Here is a 21,931-nt window from a genome sequence, read left to right as displayed (position 1 = left end):
TTACTCAGCTTTGTCATTGTAGCATAAAAACAGCTATAAACAATATGTAAATAAATAAGCATGGCTGTCTTCCAGAAAAACTTCATTTGCAAAAACAAGAAGTGAGCTGGATTTGGTCTGCAGACACAGTTTTCAGGGAAGCTGTTGATTCTCACACATTAGTTCTTAAACCAGATAGATACTGAATTCTTCTGTTATTTCTAAGAGTTTTCAGTTTATTTTCTTGGGTCTTCCAGAATTAAGTCCTTCCACTTCCAAACAATGATAACTTTGCCTCTTCGTTGTATTGTGTAATTTGTAGCATTTTCTAGCACTTTCAGAACAATCTCACACGTTACTAATATCAGTGGACATCATTTTCTTTTTCCTGAAATTTTCATGGGAATTCTTTGCTATTTCACCAATAATCATGAAGCTGCCTTTCGATTTGTTACACATGTCTGGTTAAACCTATACTACCAACTTTTTTTTTTTAAAGATTTTATTTATTTATTTGACGGAGAGACAGTGAGGGAGGGAACACAAGCAGAGGGAGTGGGAGAGGGAGATGCAGGCTTCCCGCTGAGCAGGGAGCCCGATGCGGGGCTCGATCCCAGGACCCTGGGATCATGACCCGAGCTGAAGGCAGACGCTTAAAGACTGAGCCACCCAGGGGCCCCTACTAACTGTTTTTTAATGCAGGAGTAGATGTTGGATTTTATTTTTATATTTTTGGTTTTGCAACTTTCCCACAGTCTGGATTCTACTGATTGTGTTCCTAGGGTCATGGTCATCTGTCCTATATTTCCTGCAAATTAGTAGTAAGATCTAGAAGTGTCATCAGATTCTCTGGGGGGAGGAGGCAAGATTATTTTGAGGGGGTGGCATCTTCTTCTGTCGGGATACCTCATGTCCCTTTTTTGTGAGGTTAGCTGTCATAGATGATCACTACCTAGATCCTTTCATTCATTAGGGGTTACAAAAAGCTGATATTCTAAGTCCACCATTCTTCTTTTTATTTTTTTAAGATTTTGTATTTATTCATTTGAGAGAGAGAGAATAAGCAGGGGGAAAGACAGAGGGAGAGGGAGAAGCAGACTCCCCGCTGAGCTGGGAGCCCGACATGGGACTCGATCTCAGGACCTGGAGATCAGGACCTGAGCCAAAGGCAGACATGTAACCATCTGAGCCACCCAGGTCCCCCTAAGTCCACTATTCTTCTTTCACTGTCTATAATACTTCTATAAAGACAACTCCCCCTCATCAACTATCTGGTTGCCCCTTGGTACAGTGAGTTTAAGAAAAGCAAAATAAATGCTTGATGCTTTCCTTTTATTTCCATTTTTTAAAATAAGTTGTTTCCCTGGAATGCTCCAACTATGACTCTTTTAAAAAATTATTATTAAATAGATTTTTAACATTTTGATATAATTTAGCTAATTGTGGTTATTATTCTTTTTAAAAAAGATTTATTTATTTATTCTAGAGAGAAGGGGAAAGGCAGAGGGAGAGAGTCTTAAGCAGACTACGCTGAGCACGGAGCCAGATGCGGGGCTGGATCTCATAACCCTGAGATCAGGACCTGAGCCAAAACCAAGAGTCGGGCGCTTAACCGGCTGAGCCACCCAGGTGCCCTGTGCTTATTATTCTTATCAATCCCCACATTGTCCCATCTTGCCAATGAAAGCCTCTTCAAGTTAGCCCATGAGTCTTTTTATGCGACCTTTTTTTAGTCTTTTATAGTTTTTTTGTTTTCCAGAATCACAAGACGTTCCTGGCTCATCTTATACCTCATTGCTTGTACATTTTTTTTTCCTGCCCCCGACTTGAATCATCCATTTCTCCAAGGATCCCTGGTTTTCTTACTAGGAAATTGTATTTACGAAACCAATGTGAAACTAGATGTGCTCATTGCCACTAGATTGTTTCTAGATGTTTTTAGTGGATGTTTTCAGTTTCTAGATGTTTTCAGTGGACAAAGCTAGGAAATATGTAGATTTCTCTTTTAAAGGGAAAATACATCATGAGATCCTACTGTTACCTCTCGGAGGACAGAGCATTACTAACCTCATTGCTTGTACATTTGTATCCTTTTTTTCTCCTGCACTGAAAAATGCCAGCTCTCATCCACTTGGTTCCCCACTATATACGCAACAGTCTTGGAAGAAAAATAACAACACCACAACTAACAATAATTAACAAACACAGTTTAATCATTTATTTTTATAGTTTCCCTTTTCCTTATGATGTATTCCACTGCAGATATATATAATTTACTTACTGTTTTTAAAAGTAAACATTGGTAACATTGTCTATTCTTTTAAATTAGTAGCCTAACTTTACGTACATTGAATTCAATTTCCTGATATTTTGTTGAGGATTTTTACACCTGTGTTCATGAGCAATATTGATCTGTAGCTTTCTTTTCTTGTAATGTCTTTATCTGGTTTTGGCGCTAGGGTGATGCTGACCTCATAGAACGAGTTTGAAAGTATTACCTCTGCTTCTATTTTCTGGAAGAGATTATAGAGAATTTTTATTGTTCTTTCTTAAATGAGTTTTCACCACTAGAATTCACCAGGGGAACCAACTGGCCCAATGTTTTCCTTTTTGGAGGGTTATTAATTTTTTTTTATTGTTGTTCATTTTTAAATAGATTTTTATCTTTTTCAGATTTATCACGGTATTATTTCTAAATTTTACATTATGATGATTTGATACATTGGGTTCCTCCCATCCAGTTAATTAACACATCCATCACCTCACATGTTTATTGTTATAATTATGTTATAGATTAATAATATATAATGGTAAATATCATATTTTATATACTTCTTATTTTTTAAATATTTTATTTATTTATTCATAAGAGACAGAGACAGACAGAGAAGCAGAGGGAGAAGCAGGCCCCCCACTGAGAAGGGAGCCCAATGCGGGACTCGATCCCAGGACCCTGGGATCATGACCTGAGCCGAAGGCAGATGCTGAACCATCTGAGCCACCCAGGGACCCTTGTATACTTATTATTGATTCAAATTCTTTAATAGAGATAGGTCTATTCAGAAAATCTATTTTTCTTTGTGTAAGTTTTCATTCAAGGAATTGGTCCATTTCATTTAAGTTACCAGATTGTGGACACAGAGTTGTTCGTAATATTTCTTTATTATCCCTTTAATGACCATGGGATCAGTAGTGATGACCCCTCTTTTATATCTGGTATTAGTAATTTGTGTCTTCTCTCTTTTTTTCTTAGTCTGGCTAGAGGCTTATCAATTTTTACTGATCTTTTCATAAAATCAGCTTTTGGTTTCATTAATGTTCTCTGTTGATTTCCTGCTTTCAGTTTCATTGATTTCTACTCTAATTTTTGTTATTTTTTCCCCTTTGCTTGCTTTAGGCTTATATTCCTCTTCCTTCTCTAGTTTCGTGAAGCAGGAGCTTAGATTATTCGTTTTAGAGCTATCTTCTTTTCTAAAATATGAATTCAATACCATAAACCTCACTCTAAGTAGAACGTTCGTTGAATCCCACAGATTTTGACAAGTTATATTTTATTTTCATTTAATTCAAGATATTTAAAATTTTCTCTTGAAACTTCTTTGACCCATGTGTTATTTAAAGGGTGTTAGTTAGTCTCCAAATATTTGAGAATTTTCCCGCAATCTTTCTGTCATTGATTTCTAGTTTAATTCCACTGTGGTTGAAGAACAGATTTCTATTCTTTTAAATTTGTTAAGGTGTGTTTTATGGCCCCAAATGTGGTCTTTCTTGGTGAATGTTCCACTGCACTTGAGAAGAACATGTATTCTGCTGCTGTTGAGTGCAATATTCTATAATCTATAGAAGTATTCTATAATTAAATCCAGTTGATTAATGGTACTATTCAGTTCAACCACATCAATACTGATTTTCTGCCTCCTTGATCTGGCATTTACTGATAAAAAGGTGTTGAAGTCTCCCACAAGCAGTGTATTTGTCTATTTCTCCTTTCACTTCTACCAAGTTTTTGCCTCATATTTTTTTTTTAAGAGAGGGAGTGGGGACGGGCAGAGGGAGAGGGTGAGAGAGAAATTTTTTTTTAAGATTTTATTTATTTGACAGAGAGAGACACAGCGAGAGAGGGAACGAAAGCAGGGGGAGTGGGAGAGGGAGAAGCAGGCTTCCCGCCGAGCAGGGAGTCCGATGCGGGGCTCGATCCCAGGACCCTGGGATCATGACCTCAGCCGAAGGCAGACGCCTAATGACTGAGCCACCCAGGTGCCCCAAGAGAGAGAATTTTAAGCAGGCTCCACAACTGGCACAGAACCCAACGCGGGGCTGGATCTCACGACCCTGAGATCATGACCTGAGCCCAAATAAAGAATCAGACGCTTAACCAATTGAACCACCAAGATGCCCCTGCCTCATACATCTTGAAGCTCTGTTGTTAGGTACATTACATACACATTAAGCATTGTTAGGTCTTCTTGGAAAATTGACCCCTTTATCTTTCTATAATGCCCCTCTTTATCCCTGATATTTTTCCTTATTCTGAAGCCTGCTTTGTCTGAAGTTAACATAGCTGGTCCAGCTTTCTTTGGATCAGTGTCAGCATGGTATATCTGTCTTCATCCCTTTACTATTATTCTCCCTGTGTCTTTATATTTAACGTGGGTCTCTTGTAGACAACATATAGTTTGGTCTTTTTTTTAAATCCATGATGACAGTCTCTGTCTTTTAATTGGCATACTCACAATGAAAGTGATTATCGATATGGTTGGATTAATATGAACCATGTTTTCATTGTTTTATTTGTGACACTTTTTAAAAAATCTTCCCCTCTTTTCTCTGCCTTTATTTTATTTTTTTTTTAAGATTTTATTCTTTGGGGTGCCTGGGTGGCCCAGTCCGTTGGGAATCCGACTCTTGGTTTCAGCTCAGGACATGGTCTCAGGGTCGTGGGATGGAGCCCTATGTCGGGCTCCATGCTGAGCAGAGTCTGCTTGGGTTTATCTTTCCCTCCCCTGCTGCCCTTCACCTCTCTTTCTTTCTCTCAAATAAACAAATCTTTTTAAAAAAAATACTTTATTCTTTTTTTTTAAGGTGATCTCCATATGGGGCTCAAACTTACAATCCTGAGATAAAGAGTCACATGTTCTACTGACTGAGCCAGCCAGGCACCCCCGCCTTCTCTGCCTTTAACTGGCATTTCATATGACTCCATTTTCTCTCCTCTCTTAGTATATCAATTATACATAAAAAAATTTTTTTTAAGATTTTATTTATTTGACAGAGAGAGACACAGTGAGAGAGGGAACACAAGCAGCGGGAGTGGGAGAGGGAGAAGCAGGCCTCCCACGGGGCTCGATCCCAGGACCCTGGGTTCATGATGTGAGCCGAAGGCAGACGCTTAAGGACTGAGCCACCCAGGCACCCTAAAAAAAATTTTTTTTATTTGTTGCCCTAGAGTTTGCAATATATGTTTATAATTCATCTAAGCCTGCTTTCAAATAACACTATAGGTACTTTGTAACAAAGTATTCCCAGTTTCTGCTTGTAACATTCCCTTGTTACATTGCTGCCATTCATTTCACATGTCCCTATAATTTCTTGAAGTTAACTGTTCCTGCCCCCCAGGGTCCCACTTCTTCTTTGCAGTCAAGTCTCCAGCTTACTATATATTTGACCTCATGGGTAGTTCTCTATGACCAACTAGCTGAAGAATAAAAAGTTTAAGCCGGGCTTACAGATGGTGTACATCATAAGCTGGTACCAACTGGGCTTACAGGTGGTGTGCATCATAAGCTGGTACCAACTGGACATAGAATGCTATATCGTTACAGCCCATTGGTAGGGGTCCAGAAGGAGAAGTGGACAGCTAGTTACCCACTTGGCCTAGAAAGAGGATGACTAGCAATGTGGCTGTATATCAAGATTTCTCCACCTTGGGCGCCTGGGTGGCTTAGTTGGTTAAGCGACTGCCTTCGGCTCAGGTCATGATCCCGGAGTCCTGGGATCGAGTCCCACATTGGGCTCCCGGCTCAGCGGGGAGCCTGCTTCTCCCTCTGACTCTCTCCCCTCTCATGCTGTTTCTCTCTCGCTCGCTCTCTAATAAATAAATAAAATCTTTAAAAAAAAAAAAAAGATTTCTCCACCTTGACACTCCTGACATTTGGGGCTGGATAATTCTTGTTGTGGGGGCCTGTCCTATGCTCTGTAGGATGTTTAGCAGCATCCCTGGCCTCTATACACTTGATGCCATAGCAGTGCCCCCCCAAAGTCCCCTACAATTGTGACAACCAAGAATGTCTCCATCTATTGCTAGATATCTCTTAGAAAATGAGACACCCCCCCTCCCAGTGGAGAACCACTGTTCTATAGTGATTCATGGTGGAAGCTAAAGGTTAGGCAGATGTTCTGGGACATGGAAAGAATGTAATTAAAAAATTGGTGGCTCAGATCACTATGTTGTTTGTATACCTGAAACTAATATAATAGTGTGTCAGTAATGCCTCAATACATTTTATTTTTTTAAAGATTTTATTTATTTATTTGACAAAGAGACACAGCGAGAGAGGGAACACAAGCAGGGGGAGTGGGAGAGGGGGAAGCAGGCTTCCCATGGAGCAGGGAGCCCGATGCGGGCTTCAATCCCAGGACCTGAGCCAAAGGCAGACACAACAACTGAGCCACCCAGGCGCCCCTGCCTCAATAAACTTTAAAAAAAGAAACTTAGTGGGCACCTGGGTGGTGCAGTTGGTCCAGTGTCCGAATTTTGGTGTCGGCTCAGGTCTGATCTCGGGGTCTTGAAATCAAGCCCTGGGTCTGGCTCCACACTCCGGCAGAGTCGGCTTGGGTTTCTCGCTCCCTCATCCTCTGCCCCTCCCTACTGCTGTCTGCACTCTCTCTCACTAAAATAAATAAATAAATAAATCTTAAATTAAAAAAAAAAAAGAAACTTGGTGGCAAAGAGGTCTAATAAAGAGGTATGTGCGTAGACTTCTTGGAATGGGTTCAGAGTGTAATGTTGTATCTCCCGGATAAAGGTGTAGAAGGTGACACGTTAATTTCCCAATCATACCTCTTCTTGCCCGATAGGTTCATGAAAAAAAGTCGTTCTGGGCCAGGGATGGAGACTGCATGGTGAGCTCAACAACATGAATTTCTCTCCAGCGAAGCTGATCTGACCACTGCCACAGACAAATGCCTCACGGTCCAAAAGGAGAGTCCTGTGCTGAACTCCTGATATAGCAGAATCTATTCCAAGAGATCAGCCAGACACTCAGTTTAAGTTTGACGACATTGGATTGCCTCTGTGATGGAGGTGGCAGAAATTCCTCTCCAGAGTTTGCTTATTCTGGAGATGGCTTTGCTTTCCCTGACCACAGTGCCTCACTCAACCAGGATTTTCATTGGCCGTATACCCCACAGCACTGCTTCCAAGCCTGGAACCTCTCTTGGCTGCAAAAGGAATGGGGCAACTGGGGCCAGGACCATGGGCATCACAGGTCTTACCACGAGCCATCTTGGAATAGCAGGCTTTATAGAACAGTGGGGGGCTTACTCAGAACAGTTACTCTGCCTACTGGGGGATAATATCTTGCTAGCTTCAGGCAGCTGTCCTATAGGATATGGTATGTCTTTATCCTAATGGTACCTATAAATTTTCATCAGTAGTGGTGACTGAGTGATGACATGGAGAGATCAATGTCTTTGAGAGAAAAGTTCAATGTTACTTACAGTTCCCCTGGAAACAAGAGGCACAACACGCCACACGGGGCCATGTGGGGTAGCACCAGAGTTGACCAGGAGTCAGAGAGGAGTGAAGGGAAGACATAGGACACTGCCTTTTGGGGAGCTTCTGTGGGAAAGTCAAGGTAGGGCAGGGTAAACAGCTTAGGATTGGCTAGTTGGAATAATTCTGGTGGACTGTGGGACATAGGGACTGTCCCTAGGTGTCTGGTACCAGGGCTGATTTAGGGCAAGGGAATATTGACTTGGTTTTTGAGAAGTAAGTAGAGGAGGTGGCTCAGGGTTTGGGCTCTGGATCGCAGGGGAGATGTAAACAACTTGGCTGTTAGTTTGGTGCTGTAATTAACAGATGCCAAATAGACAAATACGGAATCTAAGAAAACAGAACAATCCTCTGAATCAAGGACTTATATGCCGTGTTTTTTCACGTTTGATCAGAATATAAGGGTCTGGGAACCAAGGGATAAAAGTAGGAGAGGCTTCTTTTATATAAAGTGATTATCTCACATTTTTTTTCAACTTTTATTTGAACTAGTTTTAAACTTACAGAGAACCTGAAAGAGTTCCCAAATACCCTTCACTTGGCTTCTCCTAATGTTGACATTTTATAGAGCCAGAGTGCAATGATCAAAACAAGAAAGTAGCACTGATACAACACTATGAACGAATTTGCAGACTATATTCAAATTTTGCCAGATTTCCCATCAACGCCCATTTTCTGGTCCAGGATCTGACCTAAGATCCCACATTACATCTAATTACCATGCTTTCTAGTCTTCTCCCATATGTGACAGTTCCTTAGTCATTTTTTTTCTTTTACGACCATGACACTTATGAAGAGCACTGGCCAGTTATTTTGTAGAATCTCTCTCAGTTTGGATTTGCCTGATGTTTTCTCCCAATTGGATTGAAGATATTTATTTTTGGCAAGAATACCACAGAAACACTATTGTGCCTTTCTCCATCAACATATCATTGCACTTTTTTTTTAAAGATTTTATTTTGAAGTAATCTCTATACACAGCATGGGACTCGAACCCACAACCCCAAGATCAAGAGTTGCACACTCCTTGGACTGAGCCAGCCAGATGCCCCATCACATATTACTGGTATGTTAACTCTAATCACTTGGTGAAGGTGGTGTCTGTCAGAGTTCTCCCCTCCAGAGTTACTATATTTTATTTTATAATTCATAAGTATCTTATAGGGAGATATTTTGAGACTCTGCAAATAATCTGTCCCTTATCACACTTTTCCCACTATTTAAGAATTCACTGATGATTGCCTGAAGCTATTACCACTATGATGTTTGCCTAGTGGTGATTCTATTTCTGGCATTCCTTCGACATTGATTAATTGGAATTCTAAATATTTTATTTATTTGACAGAGCGAGAGAGCACAAGCAGGGAGAGCAGCAGAGGGAGAGGGAGAAGCAGGCTCTCCACCGACCAGGGAGCCCGATGCGGGACTCGATCCTACGACCCTGGGATCATGACCTGAGCCAAAGGCAGATGCTTAACCATCTGAGCCACCCAGGCGCCCCTAATTAATTGGAATTCTAGAGCTTTCCCTTTTCCCTCATTTATTCATTCAATTACTTACTTATAGCAACACGGGCTCATGGATATTTACTCATTCTATAGGTTTTAATCCATTATTATCATTATTTTCTTACTTAACTCGTTCCAGGCTTGGCCATTGAGAGCTCCTTCAAATTCACTGCCTTCATACGTTGAAAAAGTTGCCATCATTAGAAAATTCCATATTGATATATAATTCAAAGACCATAAAATTCACCCCTTTAAAGTATAAAATCTAGTCATTTTAATATATTCACAAGATTGTGAAACCACCACAATGATCAAATTCCAGAATATTTTTGTCATGTTTAATGCTTTGCAACTTGAATTCTACTTTGCTTTATATCAAGAACATTACCTGTGATTTTTTATTGTTTCCTTTTACCTGGTACACCTTTGTCCATCCCCTTATCTTTAGTTTCTCTGAATCATGTTGCTCTAGGTGTTTCTCTGGTAGGTAACACATAGTTGGGTCTTGCTATTTGAGCCCTACTGAAAACTTTAAAAAAAATAGGCGAGTTAAGCCTTACATTTACATTTATCAATATAATTGGTATGTTTGGTCTTAACTCTCCTTCATAATATTTTATGCTTGTTATATTTGCTATTTCTTTCCTCCAAGATTTTATTTAAATTCAAATTAGTTAACGTATAGTGTAGTATTAGTTTCAGGGGTAGAATCTAGTGATTCATCGCTTACGTACAACACCCAGTGCTCATCACAGGTGCCCTCCTTAATGCCCATCACGCATTTAGCCCATCCCCCCACCCACCTCCCCTCCAGCAACCCTCAGTTTGTTCTCTGTAGTTAAGAGTCTCTTATGTTTTGCCTCCCTCTCTGTTTTTATCTTATTTTATTTTTCCTTCCCTTTCCCTATGTTCGTCTGTTTTGTTTCTTAAATTCCACATGAGTGAAATCATATGGTATTTGTCTTCCTCTGACTGACTTATTTCGCTTAGCATAATGCTCTCTAGTTCCATCCACATCACGGATTTTTTTTCTATACAAAAATCTTTAACATTTAAAAGAATCACATGTTCATCCGGACCATTTTACCAGGCTTGACCACCCAATAAGTTATGCACAAATGTAGGTGCTTGGAAGTTTAGTGCATACCTCTTTCACTGATGGAGTCAGGATGAAGTGGCCACTCTCCCCACAGTCAGACCCCAACTTGCAAATGGCAAGATTTCATTCTTTTTTTGATGGCCAAGTAATATTCCATTGTATATATACACACCACATCTTCTTTATCCACTCATCAGCCAATGGACATTTCAGCTCTTTCCATACTTTGGCTATTGTAGACATTGCTGCTGTAAACATTGTGGTGTATGTGCCTCTTCGAATTGGTATTTTTTATATTCTTTGCATAAATACCTAGTAGAGCAATTGCTGGGTCATAGGGTAGTTCCATTATTTTTTTTTTAGGATTTATTTATTTATTTGGGAGAGAGAACAGGGGGAGGGGCCGAGGGAGAGGGAGAGAGAGAATCTCAAGCAGACTCCTTGCTGAGTGCAGAGCCTCATTCGGGGCTTGATTTCACGACCATGAGATCATGACCTGAGCCAAAATCAAGAGTCGGACACTTAACCGACTGAGCCACCCAGGCGCCCTGGATAGTTCTATTTTTAACTTTTTGAGGAACCACCGTACTGTTTTCCAGAGTGGCTGCACCAGTTTGCATTCCCACCAACAGTGTAAGAGGGTTCCCCTTTCTCTGTATCCTCGCCAACATCTGTCATTTCCTGACTTGTTAATTTTGCCCGTGCTGACAAGTGTGAGGTGGTATCTCGTGGTTTTGATTTGTATTTCTCTGATGATGAGTGATGTTGGCCATTTTTTTCAAATGTCTGTTAGCCGATTGTTCACCTTCTTTGGAGAAATGTCTGTTCATGTCTTCTGCCCATTTCTTAACTGGGAATTTATTTTTTGGATGTTGAGTTTGATAAATTCTTTATAGATTTTAGATACTAGCCCTTTATCTGACATGTCATTTGCAAATATATTCTCCCATTCTGTTGGTTGCCTTTTAGTTTTGTTGATTGTTCCCATCACTGTGCAGAAGTTTTTTATCTTAATGAAATCCCAATAGTTCATTTTTGCTTTTGTTTCCCTTGCCTCTGGAGATGTGTCTAGTAAGAAGTTGCTATGGCTGAGGTAAAAGAAGTTGCTGCCTGTGTTTTCCTCTAGGATTTTGATGGATTCCTCTCTCACATTTAGGTCTTTCATCCATTTTGGATTTATTTTAGTGTGTGGTGTAAGAAAGTGTTCCAATTTCATTCTTCTGCATGTTGCTATTTAATTTTCCCAACATCATTTGTTGAAGAGACTGTCATTTTTTCCACTGCATATTCTTTCCTACTTTGTCAAAGATTAGTTGACCATATAGTTCTGGGTCCATTTCTGGGTTCTCTATTCTATTCCACTGATCTATGTGGTTTTGTGCCAGTACCATACTGTCTTGATGATTACAGCTTTGTAATATCCTTTGAAGTCCAGAATTATGATGCCTCCAGCTTTGGTTTTCCTTTTCAACGTTACTTTGGCGATTTGGGGTCTTTTCTCGTTCTGACATTTCTTTCTCTATGAGGTGTATATTCTTTGATATAATTTTTAAAGATTTTATTTATTTATTTATTTAGAATGAAAATGTGTGCAGGGAAAGGAGCAGAGGCAGAGGGAGAGAGAGAATCTCAAGCAGACTCCACGCTGAGTGGGGGTGGGGGTGGGGTGTGGGATCTCACAACCCTGAGATCATGCCCTGAGCCGAAATCAAGAGTTGGATGCTCAACCAACTGAGCCATCCAGGCGCTCCTAGTCTTTGATCTTTAATTTATAAGATAAATAGGAAGACTTACATTTTCTGTTCTAGTGTTTACCATTGTATTTATACCTTTTAAAAAAAAAACCCTCAGTTTCAAAACTTTGTCTGGCTTATCCATTTTTACTGATACCTTTAACTCCCACCTATTGCCTGTTTTATCAGGGCCCAATCAGGAGAGAAATCACACAGTCATTTGAATGGGGGAAGTTTAATATAAAGAATTATTAACTATAACAGGGGACTGAAGTACAAGGCATTGGCCAGTAATAGGAAAAGAGAACTCCAAAGCATATAGAAATAGAAGATACAGGAAGCAGCCCCCCCACCCCCCATTTACAGCAACGCTGTGCCCGGAAGAGCACCTCCCTTCCTACCGACAAGTCTGAGATCCAGATCCAGCTGGACACAGCATGCCTGTGGCTCACAGGGTGACAGAGAAGTTACTGTGGTGCTGTGCTGGTGGAACTTGCTGGAAAACCATTCTGTAGGGTGCCAGGGAAGCCTGTTTATGGGGAGGTGTCTCATTGGAGATACTTTTTTTTTTTTTTTAAGATTGATTAATTGATTTGAGAGAGAGAGGGCACAAGTCAGGGGGAGGGGCGGAGGGATAAGCAGACTCCCCGCTCAGCGGGGAGCCCGCCGTGGGGCTGGATCCCAGGATCCCAGATCTCAACCAGAGCTGAAGGCAGCCGCTTAACCAACTGAGCCACCCAGGCGCCCCTCTCACTCGAGATAGTTTGCTGCAAAACTGTCCAAGGTGAGGTGCTGGGAAGCTGCTGGCTGCTGGCTGGCATGCGCGAGAGGAGGCTGGTGCAGGCAAAACCATGGGTGCTGGAGTCGCTTGATCCCTGGAGCCTCCGGTACTGGAGAAGCTGCAGGAGGTTGTCCTGGTGAGTCCTGCAGACGGTGGACCGCAAACTACCTTCTGCAGTGGCTCCTCTGCGCCCTCTGCCGACCAAGCTTAATAATGAGCCAGCTGGCCGAGACCAATATTTAAAGGGCCCAGATTTATTTTCACAGAGCAGCCAATGAGAGTGAATTTGGAGCTGAGAGTCACCCATACCACCACCAGTGAGCTTTATCCTATTTCCCTCCTTCTCTCTTCTTCCACGTTTTTTTTTTTTAAGATTTTATTTATTTATTTGACAGAGAGAGAGAGACAGTGAGAGCAGGAACACAAGCAGGGGGAGTGGGAGAGGGAGAAGAAGCAGGCTTCCCACAGAGCAGGGAGCCCGAGGCGGGGCTCGATCCCAGGACCCTGGGATCACGACCTGAGCGGAAGGTAGACACTTAACGACTGAGCCACCCAGGCGCCCCTCCCACGTTTTTAATTACATTAATTACATGAGCTATCACAATATAAAACATTTTTACTTATTTACCCTCATGCCACCTTTGTTTTAGCCTTAGGTCATATCCACAGATATTCATCATCTCTTGGTTGGATGAAGTGCATTCTCTTTCAGATTGGCTCATGGGTGCCGAATTCCTGAAGTACTTGTTGAAAAACAGAAAACTGTTTCCTATGGCCTTGATACTTGAAGGACAACTTGTTTGAATACAAAATTCTTGGTTCACACTTTAAAAAACAGAATGTTTAAAAAAAGCTGTCTCATTGCTGTATTGCTTTGTATGTTGGCTTTTAAAAATCTGATGCCATTCTGATTCTTTTGCCTTTGTAAGTTATTTGATCTTTCTTCCTGAGGATCTTGAGCGCTTTTTTTTTTTTTTTTGAGAGAGAGAGAGAGAGAGAGAGAGAGAGAGAGTGAGCGAGCACAGGAGCCAGTGGGAGAGGGGGCAAGGGGAGAGGGAGAAAGAAAATCTTAAGCAGGCTCCACGCCCAGCGCAGAGGCCGACCTCACTGAGATCATGACCTGAGCTGAAATCAAGAGTTGGAAGCTTAACCAACTGAGCCACCCAGGCACCCCTTGAGAATTCTTTTTAAAAAATATTTTGAAATCTAATAGTTTTATGAGGATATGTCTCAACGTTGATTGTTCTAATTTTCCAAGGTTCCCAGTGGGCTCTTCCAATGTGCAGATTTTTTGCTCTTGGAAAGTTTTCTTACGGTGTTAATTATCAGTTCTGGTTCATTGTTTGGTTTTTCTTCTAAGACTCCACCAATGCAAATGGGATTCCTTCTTTGCCATCTTCTACCATTATTTTGTTCTGACTTCTACTTCTTTATCTCATTTTCTTGGTTGTTTTTCTGTCTCTCTTCAATGTCCCTTATTATACATTTATTTGAGTCCATTCTCCCTTGGGCATCTTATAATGTAATCTGTATTTCTGGATAATTTTGTCTGTTTCTTCCAATTTTCTCCTGAGTTCAGTCAACCTTCCTCATTCTTTTCCTGGGTTTTATCTATTTCCATTCCTTTCAAAATTTCTCATTCTGGGTGATTTTGCATATCTTCAAACACTTGTTTTAAGTATATGTAGCTCTGTTTATAGTGCTGTGTTCAGCTTTCTTATGTTTTGTGGCTGTTTATTCAGGGGTGTGTGTAAATTTTCCTTGGTTGATATGCAACGAAATTCCTTTTTTGATATTTTGCAATGACTCCATATGAACCTGTTAATCTTTTCTTGCTCATTTCTGCGGTGCTGGGTGTTTTATTCCAAGTTTAATGCTCCCTCTTCTATCAGCTCAGCAGAGTCCAGATGCTTTCATGGATTTGTTTGTTTGGAGAGTGGGGAAGGAGTTGTGGGTCCTTTGATTTTGTTCTTTTGTCTTGCAGAGCCATGAAATTTCTCCATTTGCTTCCCCTTTGACGGCCAAATGCCAAAAGGCACTTCTCCCTTCCTTTTTGCCCTTCGCTCTCCCCGAATCTGTGTGTTTCAAAGACTGTCCAGTCAAATCACCATGTACTTTGAAATCTCTCCCTCTGACCTGCTCTGGACATGTCTTCACATTTTCAGACTTCAGGTGGACTCAGTCTTTCTGGGAGGTCTTCCATCAAGCGTCAGCCATTACTAGCTCCCCTCTTCTCCTAGTTTCTCTCTGCCAGTCTGCCCGGAGCCCGTGCCAGGTGGGGCTGGGACGGGGACGTAGGAGATGGTGCGCTGTCCCTTGTTTTTTGTTTGTTCTTACTTACAGGTACTTTTAAGTTTGAGCATTTTGGTTTTGTGTAATTACATCTTTCTCTTGTCTTTATGCCAGATTATTTGGGGGGGGGGATGAGAACCTGCGCTGCTACTGGAAGTCCCTCTCAAAATATTCGCTTCTCTTCCCTCCAGTTTTGGGCCTTGCTAGTTTAGAGTCCTTGGTACCCAAGAGTGAATGCTAATGGATAAAGCACTGGTTCTTTTGAACTGGAAGGGAAGACCGCTACCTTGTCATTTTGCCCTTTTCATGTCTTGGAACCAACAGCTCTGAAAGGAGGATTGGTCCTGATGAGCAAGGAAGAAATTGCCGTGGTCACACAGTGGAGAGGGGGAGTTCCCAGGACTCAAAGAACTAAAGACACTCAACACAGGCAGCAGACTTACCAAGGACTCAGACTTCTCAGGGATGAAGGTTACCTTACCATGTAAAGAGCCTTGAAGGAAAAAAAAAAAATATATATATATATATATATATATACACACACACACACACACATATATATAATGGATCGTAGAAGAAATAAGTTATAAATACCAACCTAGGGTGGAGAGACAAAATACAGGATGACTGATTCTATATGAGTTTCAGAGAAACAACTATTTTTCTTTTTTGGGTAAAAGTATGTCCTAATGTTTGGGACATACATACTGACATGAAAAAAAATCATCTGTTGTTTCTTTGAAGTTAACTGGACACCCTGTACAATGTTCTTATTTGTGAAAGTTGGAAGCCCCCATTGTGGCCTTGTAACTCATTACACAATACTTTCTTCCTTGCAAGTAAAATATAGCTTAACAACTATCCCTGCCCATGTCTTTCCTCTTGTGTCATAAAAAGTGTGTGTTATTAATGATTGCCTTCTTAGTCCAGTGCCTTTGGTAAAGGATACCAAGACAGGATTGTGACCTAACTATCGAGCACATCCACATCCATGAACATTTCCACCACGGCCATGCCAGGGCGGGAGAGGGCCAGGGGGCTGAGTGCTAGCAGTGAATGTCTTGCCCCAGAACCGACACTCTCCATTTCAGTAGCCAGAGCTGGTCTCATGGCCGGGCCTAACCTCAGGGAGGTGGGGAAGGGTATGAATGTACCAGGAAGTGGAGAACCAGCAGCTGGAAAACACTGTGAATGTCCAGACAGGTGGCCAGTGGCCAATGGAAATTGGAGTCTTCCCTTTTGGCAAGAAGTCTTGGTTGTAGGACGGGTTGTTGTGGGAGCAGGTTGTTGTTGCTACGACCTTCAGGTTGAAGTATGAGCAGGGGTATGTGGACGTGGAGCAGGCAAAGGGGTGGACTGTGGTGGATGTCGTGAGCTGGTTCGCTCATGTCCATCCCTACTTTCCTAGGCATACTGAGAGGATGCAAAACTAAAAACTTTAATTACTCAGAGGCCCCGGGTGGCTCAGTTGGTTAGGCGGCTGCCTTCGGCTCGGGTCATGATCCCAGGATCCTGGGATCAAGCCCCACGTCTGCCTCCCTGCTCAGCGGAGAGCCTGCTTCTTCCTCTCCCTCTGCCTGCCACTCTGCCTACTTGTGCTCGCTCTCTATCTCTCTGTCAAATAAATAAAAATCTTTTAAAAAAATAAATAAAAAATGAAAACTTTAATTACTCAGACATCTCTTAGTCCAATAAAGCATATGCATGCCTTATGATTCAGCAATTCTGCTCCTTGTGTGTATCCTAGGGAAATTGTCACAGACACACATGAGGGGACATTTATGACGCCCACTGTGGCAGATGTGTGGTGGGGATGGGGAAGTTGGGGGTCATCTGGGGCCCAGCACTGGAGAGGTGGGTGGATGCATGGATGGCTAGCCGGATGAACAAAAGGATGGCTGGTGAGTCCCTACACAGGCCAGTGATCTTAATCTTAGGGTAAGGATTAACCCTACCTCCTGCATCTGAGGGCAAAAAGAAACAGGCACGTTTTCCAGACTTCCCTGTGCTGGAGGTCTGTGGGAGACATCCGGCCCACTCACTGGATGCCCTCTGAAGGCCGAGGCTCTATGGCAGCTTTGGGAGCTCAGCCTTTCTGTAGGGTGCCAGCACGCTGGCGCTGCGGGGGGTCAGGAGGCCCTGCTGGCAGCTGCACCCACCTTCCAGAGTCTGCGCCCAGCACCTGGTGCTGAGAGGAGCTGGACTGCAGGCAGGGCGGTGCATTCTGGAACTCAGCAGTGCCGGGGCTGGCTCCCGGAGGCCCTCTCCTCTGGCCTTCCCAGCCATCGTGGAAGTAGTCAGTCATCTTCACTCCCTTTCTGCCACAAACAGCTAGACAAGCTGGTTTCCTGGAACCAACCCCTTCCTGATTTGCCATGGCTGGCCCAGATCACACGACTGACTGCCGTACCTCAAACTCAGGACAGACCTTTTGACCTGGGCCAGAAGAGCCCCACTTGTCCCAGGCCCTGCTCCCATTTCCTGTCCTGCCGCAATCAGGAGGGGCAGGAATGGCCCACAGGAACCTGTGCGCTGGGAGCCCGAGAGGCAGGGGCCACAGAAGTTAGGCCCAAGCCCCTGGTCCTTCTGGGCCCACCGCTGCCGACTGCAGCTCCTGCAACCGCCTGAAGGCTGGCCCAGGGCAGAGAGGCCTGGGGACCCTGTGGCCCTCTGGCCCACGCAGCTCTTCCTTCTGACAGTGTGGTAATGGAAACCTGCTCCGGGATGACAAAACACAATTACTAACCAGGTGGGTGACCACAGGAAAATCATTCAGCCCCTCTGGCCTACAGATTTCCGCATCTGTGGGGCCCTGCTGAGCTGTCGCAAGCATGACGTGAGGCATCGTCTGTGGAAAATACCAGCTTGGTGCCTGGCAGTAGAGATGGCCTCAATACGTTTGAACCCAAAGAATCTCACGTATTTGGAAAAAGGCCACGGGGGACGAGTTTGTCTTACCTAGAAGATTCTTAAGTCCACAGGTGGGGTTGGGGTGAGGAAAAGTCAGCCTCGTTGCAGCCCACTCCGTGGGGCCTCTCTCTCTCTCGGCTCCGAAACTGTACTGATGGACCCTTCCTAGAACTGGCTCCAATCAACGCAGCACGGGGAGCCCCCCTCCCCAGGAGGGGGCCACCGGACCCCTGCAGCCTCCTGTTTCTGGACTTTGGACCATCGTCCTAGCCAGCCTGAGCTCACTGGGGCAGGGACGCCGCAAAGCTCTGGCACTGAAGAGCCCCGGTCCCCAGGTGAGGAAGCCCAAGGCCAGCTCCCATGTTCCTAAGTTGCTGCATGGCTTTGGGCCAAGGCCTGACCCTCTCTGGGAAGTAGAGACAAGGATATTTTTTCTCCCACTTGCCTGGCAGGAAGAAACTTTGGAGCCCTGCAGTACGGGGGTTCCTAGTCTGGAAGTTTTCCCGGAGCCTCTCCTCCCCCATCCCCGTGTGCATGCCCATCCAGGGCTCAAAAGAAAACCAACCAGTGAAGGTCATTGGTGAATCTTTTTTTTTTTTTTTTTTTTTTTTTTTGAGAAAGGAGCCGCAGGACTGTCTCCTGGCCCTTGGTGCCCTCCTTTGGGCAAGACCGGCTCAGGGTCTGGCCTGGCCTCCCGGTTCAGACGGCGGCTGACAGCCCACGGAGGTAGTCCCCGGCCAGGGGCAGCACGGCCCAGTCGTCAGTCCGCAGGGCCACGGGCACTCCGTCCCCCTGGGCCGCCTCCAGTCGCAACAACAGCCTCGAGGCTGGGGGCAGGCGGATGGCCACATGGTAGCTGGTGGGGGGCTGGGCCACCACCACAAAAGGGTCCAGGTGGCGGGCCACCAAGGCCTCCAGCCCCTGTGGCCCAAGAGGGCACCAGAGGCGACTCTCGGCGCCCTCTGGCAGGCAGGAGTCCCAGAGCTCCTCAAAGAAGCCCTGCTTGTCCCTGTCAGGGGCCCGAGGGAAAGGCAGGAAAAGGTCGGCAAAGTTCACAGGCAGGGGCGGCAGGTGGGCGTGGCACGTGAGGCCAGCGGGGGTGGCGAACAGGGCGCGCACGGCCAGCTGTGCGGGAGCCGGGCGACGGGGCTGCAGCGGCAGGTGCAGAGGCCGGCAGGGGCGGCCCGGGAGCAGGCAGGGCACGTGAACCGCACCCAGGGGTGCATAGAGCTGTCCTTCTACGCGGAAGCGCAGCTCCACGGAGTACAGCGGCTCCAGCACCTCCACCTGGAGCTGCAGCACCGGGACTGGGCCGGCCGCTCTGCGGGGCCCCACACTTAGCCGCATCGGGGCCGGGGCCTCCTGCACCATCAGCACTGCGGCAAAGCCCTGGTTCTCGGCCACCAGTGAGGAGGTCAAAGCTGGGGCGGCCAGCGAGGGGCCCAGGGCCACCCCCAGCTTGGGCCCTGCCAGGTGGGCCAGGAGGATGTAGTAGAGGCGTGCGCGGTCCCGCCCATCAGGGTCTTCCAACTGTCTGGCCAGTGCCTGCAGCAAGTCGGCCAGGCCTTCCCCAACCCCCGCGCGCAGCAAAGCCCGGCAGACCTGCAGCAGTGCCTGCTGGAGGCCCCAGTCCGTGCAGTGGGCCGCCGCCGCACGCAGGAAGCCTAGGGTGGCACTTGGAGCCTTCCCGTCTGCCACTTTGGACAGTATCTGCAGGTGCCAACGAAGGGCCTCATCCCTGCCCGGCCTGGACACCACTTCCTGCCGCAATGCCGTTCTCAGGGGCTCCCCCAGTTCAGGGCCCACCCTATCCAAGAGATCCACAAAATGGGGAGCCAGCGCAGGCCGGGCTCGGTACAGCCGGGCCAGTCCGTGGGTCAAGGGTGTCAGCACCGTAGGTTGCGTGGCTAGGCAGTGAACCACCAGGTAGGAGGCCTGGAAGCAGAGAGTGGCCAAGGCCCGGGGGCCCCCATGCAGGGCTGCCCTCTGCCGCAGGCCAGCCAGCAGCTCCCCCAGGTAATGCCGGGGACACCAATCCTGGCCTTTCTCCTCCTTTTCTTCATCTTCCGCACAGAGCAGGCACAGCAGATGCAGGTGGGCCAGGAGGGCTGACGGGTCATGCAGGAGACTGGGCAGGAGGCCACGGCACAGCCGGGGCCCTAGCAGCAGGGGGGCCGTCTCCTCTCCTGTGGGGCCTAGAGGACAGTTCTCAGGGAAGTTCAGCAGGCAGTGCAGGTAGAAGAGATGGGCGGGCAGGGGCAGGGCTGGGTGCTGGGCAGCCAAGGTGAGCCGGCGGAGAAGCAAGGCCTCATCCTGGGCCGTGAACAGGGCTTCACCAAAGGCCGCCTTGAGCGCCAGAACGGCATGCAGCAGCGTCAGCTGGGCCGTGCCCAGCAGCCGTACCAACTGTGGCTTGAAGAGCACTGGTGGCTGTCCCCGAAGCCCCCGCAAAGCCCAGCCCAGCAGCCACAGAAGCTGGGCCTGAGCCACAGGAGTGAGCAGGTAGGAAGTGTCCAGAAGCTGGGCCACAGCAGCCCGCAGCTCCCGGGCCTCCTCAGGACTGGGCTCCAGCACTGCAAGGCCACACTCCTCCTCCTCGGCAGCCGGCCAGCTAGGTGCCTGGGGCTGAAGGTGGGCATCCCCCTCCTCAGCTAGTGTCCAGTTCCAGGGACCACCTGCCGCGGGCATATCCCCGGCCACGAGCAGGCCCTGCAGGCCGGCCCTCGCCCTGGCCTGTATCATCAAGGTGTTGCGCAGAGCAAGTGCCAGCAGCAGGCTGAGCGGCTGGACCGGGCCTTCCTGCCCCAGCAGGCTCCGTAGCAGCCCGAGGCAGCCCCCCAGCAGCCCTGGCTTGCAGCTCTCCAGCTCCCGCAGGCACTCACAAGCTGTGGCCTGCAGGGGGCGCTGCTCCGAGGCGGGGCCAAAGCCTCGGCCCAGATCGCGGCCCGAGGCCAAGCCAAGAAGTAGGGGCAGGAGCCGGCGGGAGGCTCCCGAGGTGGGGCCCAGCGCATCTCCGGCCGCCAGGGCTGTGGTGGCCGCCAGCAGCAGGGGCCGCCGCAGGGCTGAGGGCCGTGGGGGCAGAAGGACCAAGGTGTCCAACAGGGAGGTGGCGGCTGCCTCGGCCGCAGCGGCATCCGGCCACAGCTGGGCTGGGTACTCCAGGCTCAGGGCCAGCAAGGAAACCTGGGGATGGGGGATTTGGGTGGGAATCACGAAAGTGAGGTTCAGGGCGCGGTGGGCTGAGGTGACGAGATGGGCCAGGGCAGAGGGTGCACACAGGGCCTACCTTGGTCTGTTCGCTCAGCTTCTCACTTCTCAGTTCGTTCAGCAGGTCACGACCCAGATCCTCACCCTCGGGACCGGCCATGAAGGCGGACGGGCTGGCCCGGAAGGCGCCCAGGCGCTGGGCCCAGGTTTCCCGGCTCAGGGGTCCCATGGTCCAGCACCCAGGTCCCTGCAAAGAAGCGAGGGAAGGTGAGGCCCGCGGCCGCCAGAGGGCGCCCGAGCACCTGTGCGCACCCCGAAGGGGCCTCCGTCACCCCAGGGCCGCCTCGCAAATCCCAGCCGCCCCCTGCCACGCGCAGACGCCAGCGGGGACCCAGCGCCCGGACCCCGAGATGAAATCGAGAGGTTTCGGGGGCGACGCCAGAGCGGGCAACCACGGGTTCCCGCGGGGCAGGGCCGCCGGCGCGGGGTGCGTGCCGAGAGCTCATTAGGCCGCCCGCCCGCTGCAGACACCGAAACCACAGCGCCGCCCCGGCCCCCGGCGCCCGCGGTAACGGGCCGGCCGCTCTCACCTCGCCTGACTCAGCCGCGGCGGGCGCTCGGGCCGGCCGGCTCCTTCCGGGCGGCGGC

General features: G+C 47.0%; 1 protein-coding gene across 1 annotated transcript; it reads right to left on the bottom strand.

Annotated features, from left to right (window-relative positions):
- Positions 1-18,653: 18,653 nt before the first annotated feature.
- On the bottom strand, positions 18,654-21,931 carry AP5B1 (adaptor related protein complex 5 subunit beta 1). Its single transcript, XM_028118451.2, has 3 exons — positions 21,874-21,931; positions 21,363-21,530; positions 18,654-21,259 (listed from the first exon to the last, which is right to left on the bottom strand). The coding sequence occupies exons 2-3, from the start codon at positions 21,510-21,512 to the stop codon at positions 18,776-18,778; spliced, it is 2,634 nt and encodes an 877-aa protein (XP_027974252.1). The 5' UTR covers positions 21,513-21,530; positions 21,874-21,931; the 3' UTR covers positions 18,654-18,775.

The sequence above is a fragment of the Eumetopias jubatus genome, unplaced genomic scaffold (assembly GCF_037043125.1).
Source record: "Eumetopias jubatus isolate StellerSeaLion01/CBP00866 unplaced genomic scaffold, mEumJub1_p1.0 scaffold_13, whole genome shotgun sequence".
Lineage (NCBI taxonomy): Eukaryota > Metazoa > Chordata > Mammalia > Carnivora > Otariidae > Eumetopias > Eumetopias jubatus.
This window is presented reverse-complemented; position numbering and strand designations above follow the sequence as displayed.

What these genes read in the sequence shown, in the direction of transcription:
- AP5B1 (XM_028118451.2), bottom strand. Translation starts at nt 21,512, where the DNA reads ATGGGACCCCTGAGCCGGGAAACCTGGGCCCAGCGCCTGGGCGCCTTC. An exon ending in AGCTGAGCGAACAGACCAAG is followed by an intron (nt 21,260 to 21,362) that starts GTAGGCCCTGTG and finishes CCCCATCCCCAG; the next exon opens with GTTTCCTTGCTGGCCCTGAG.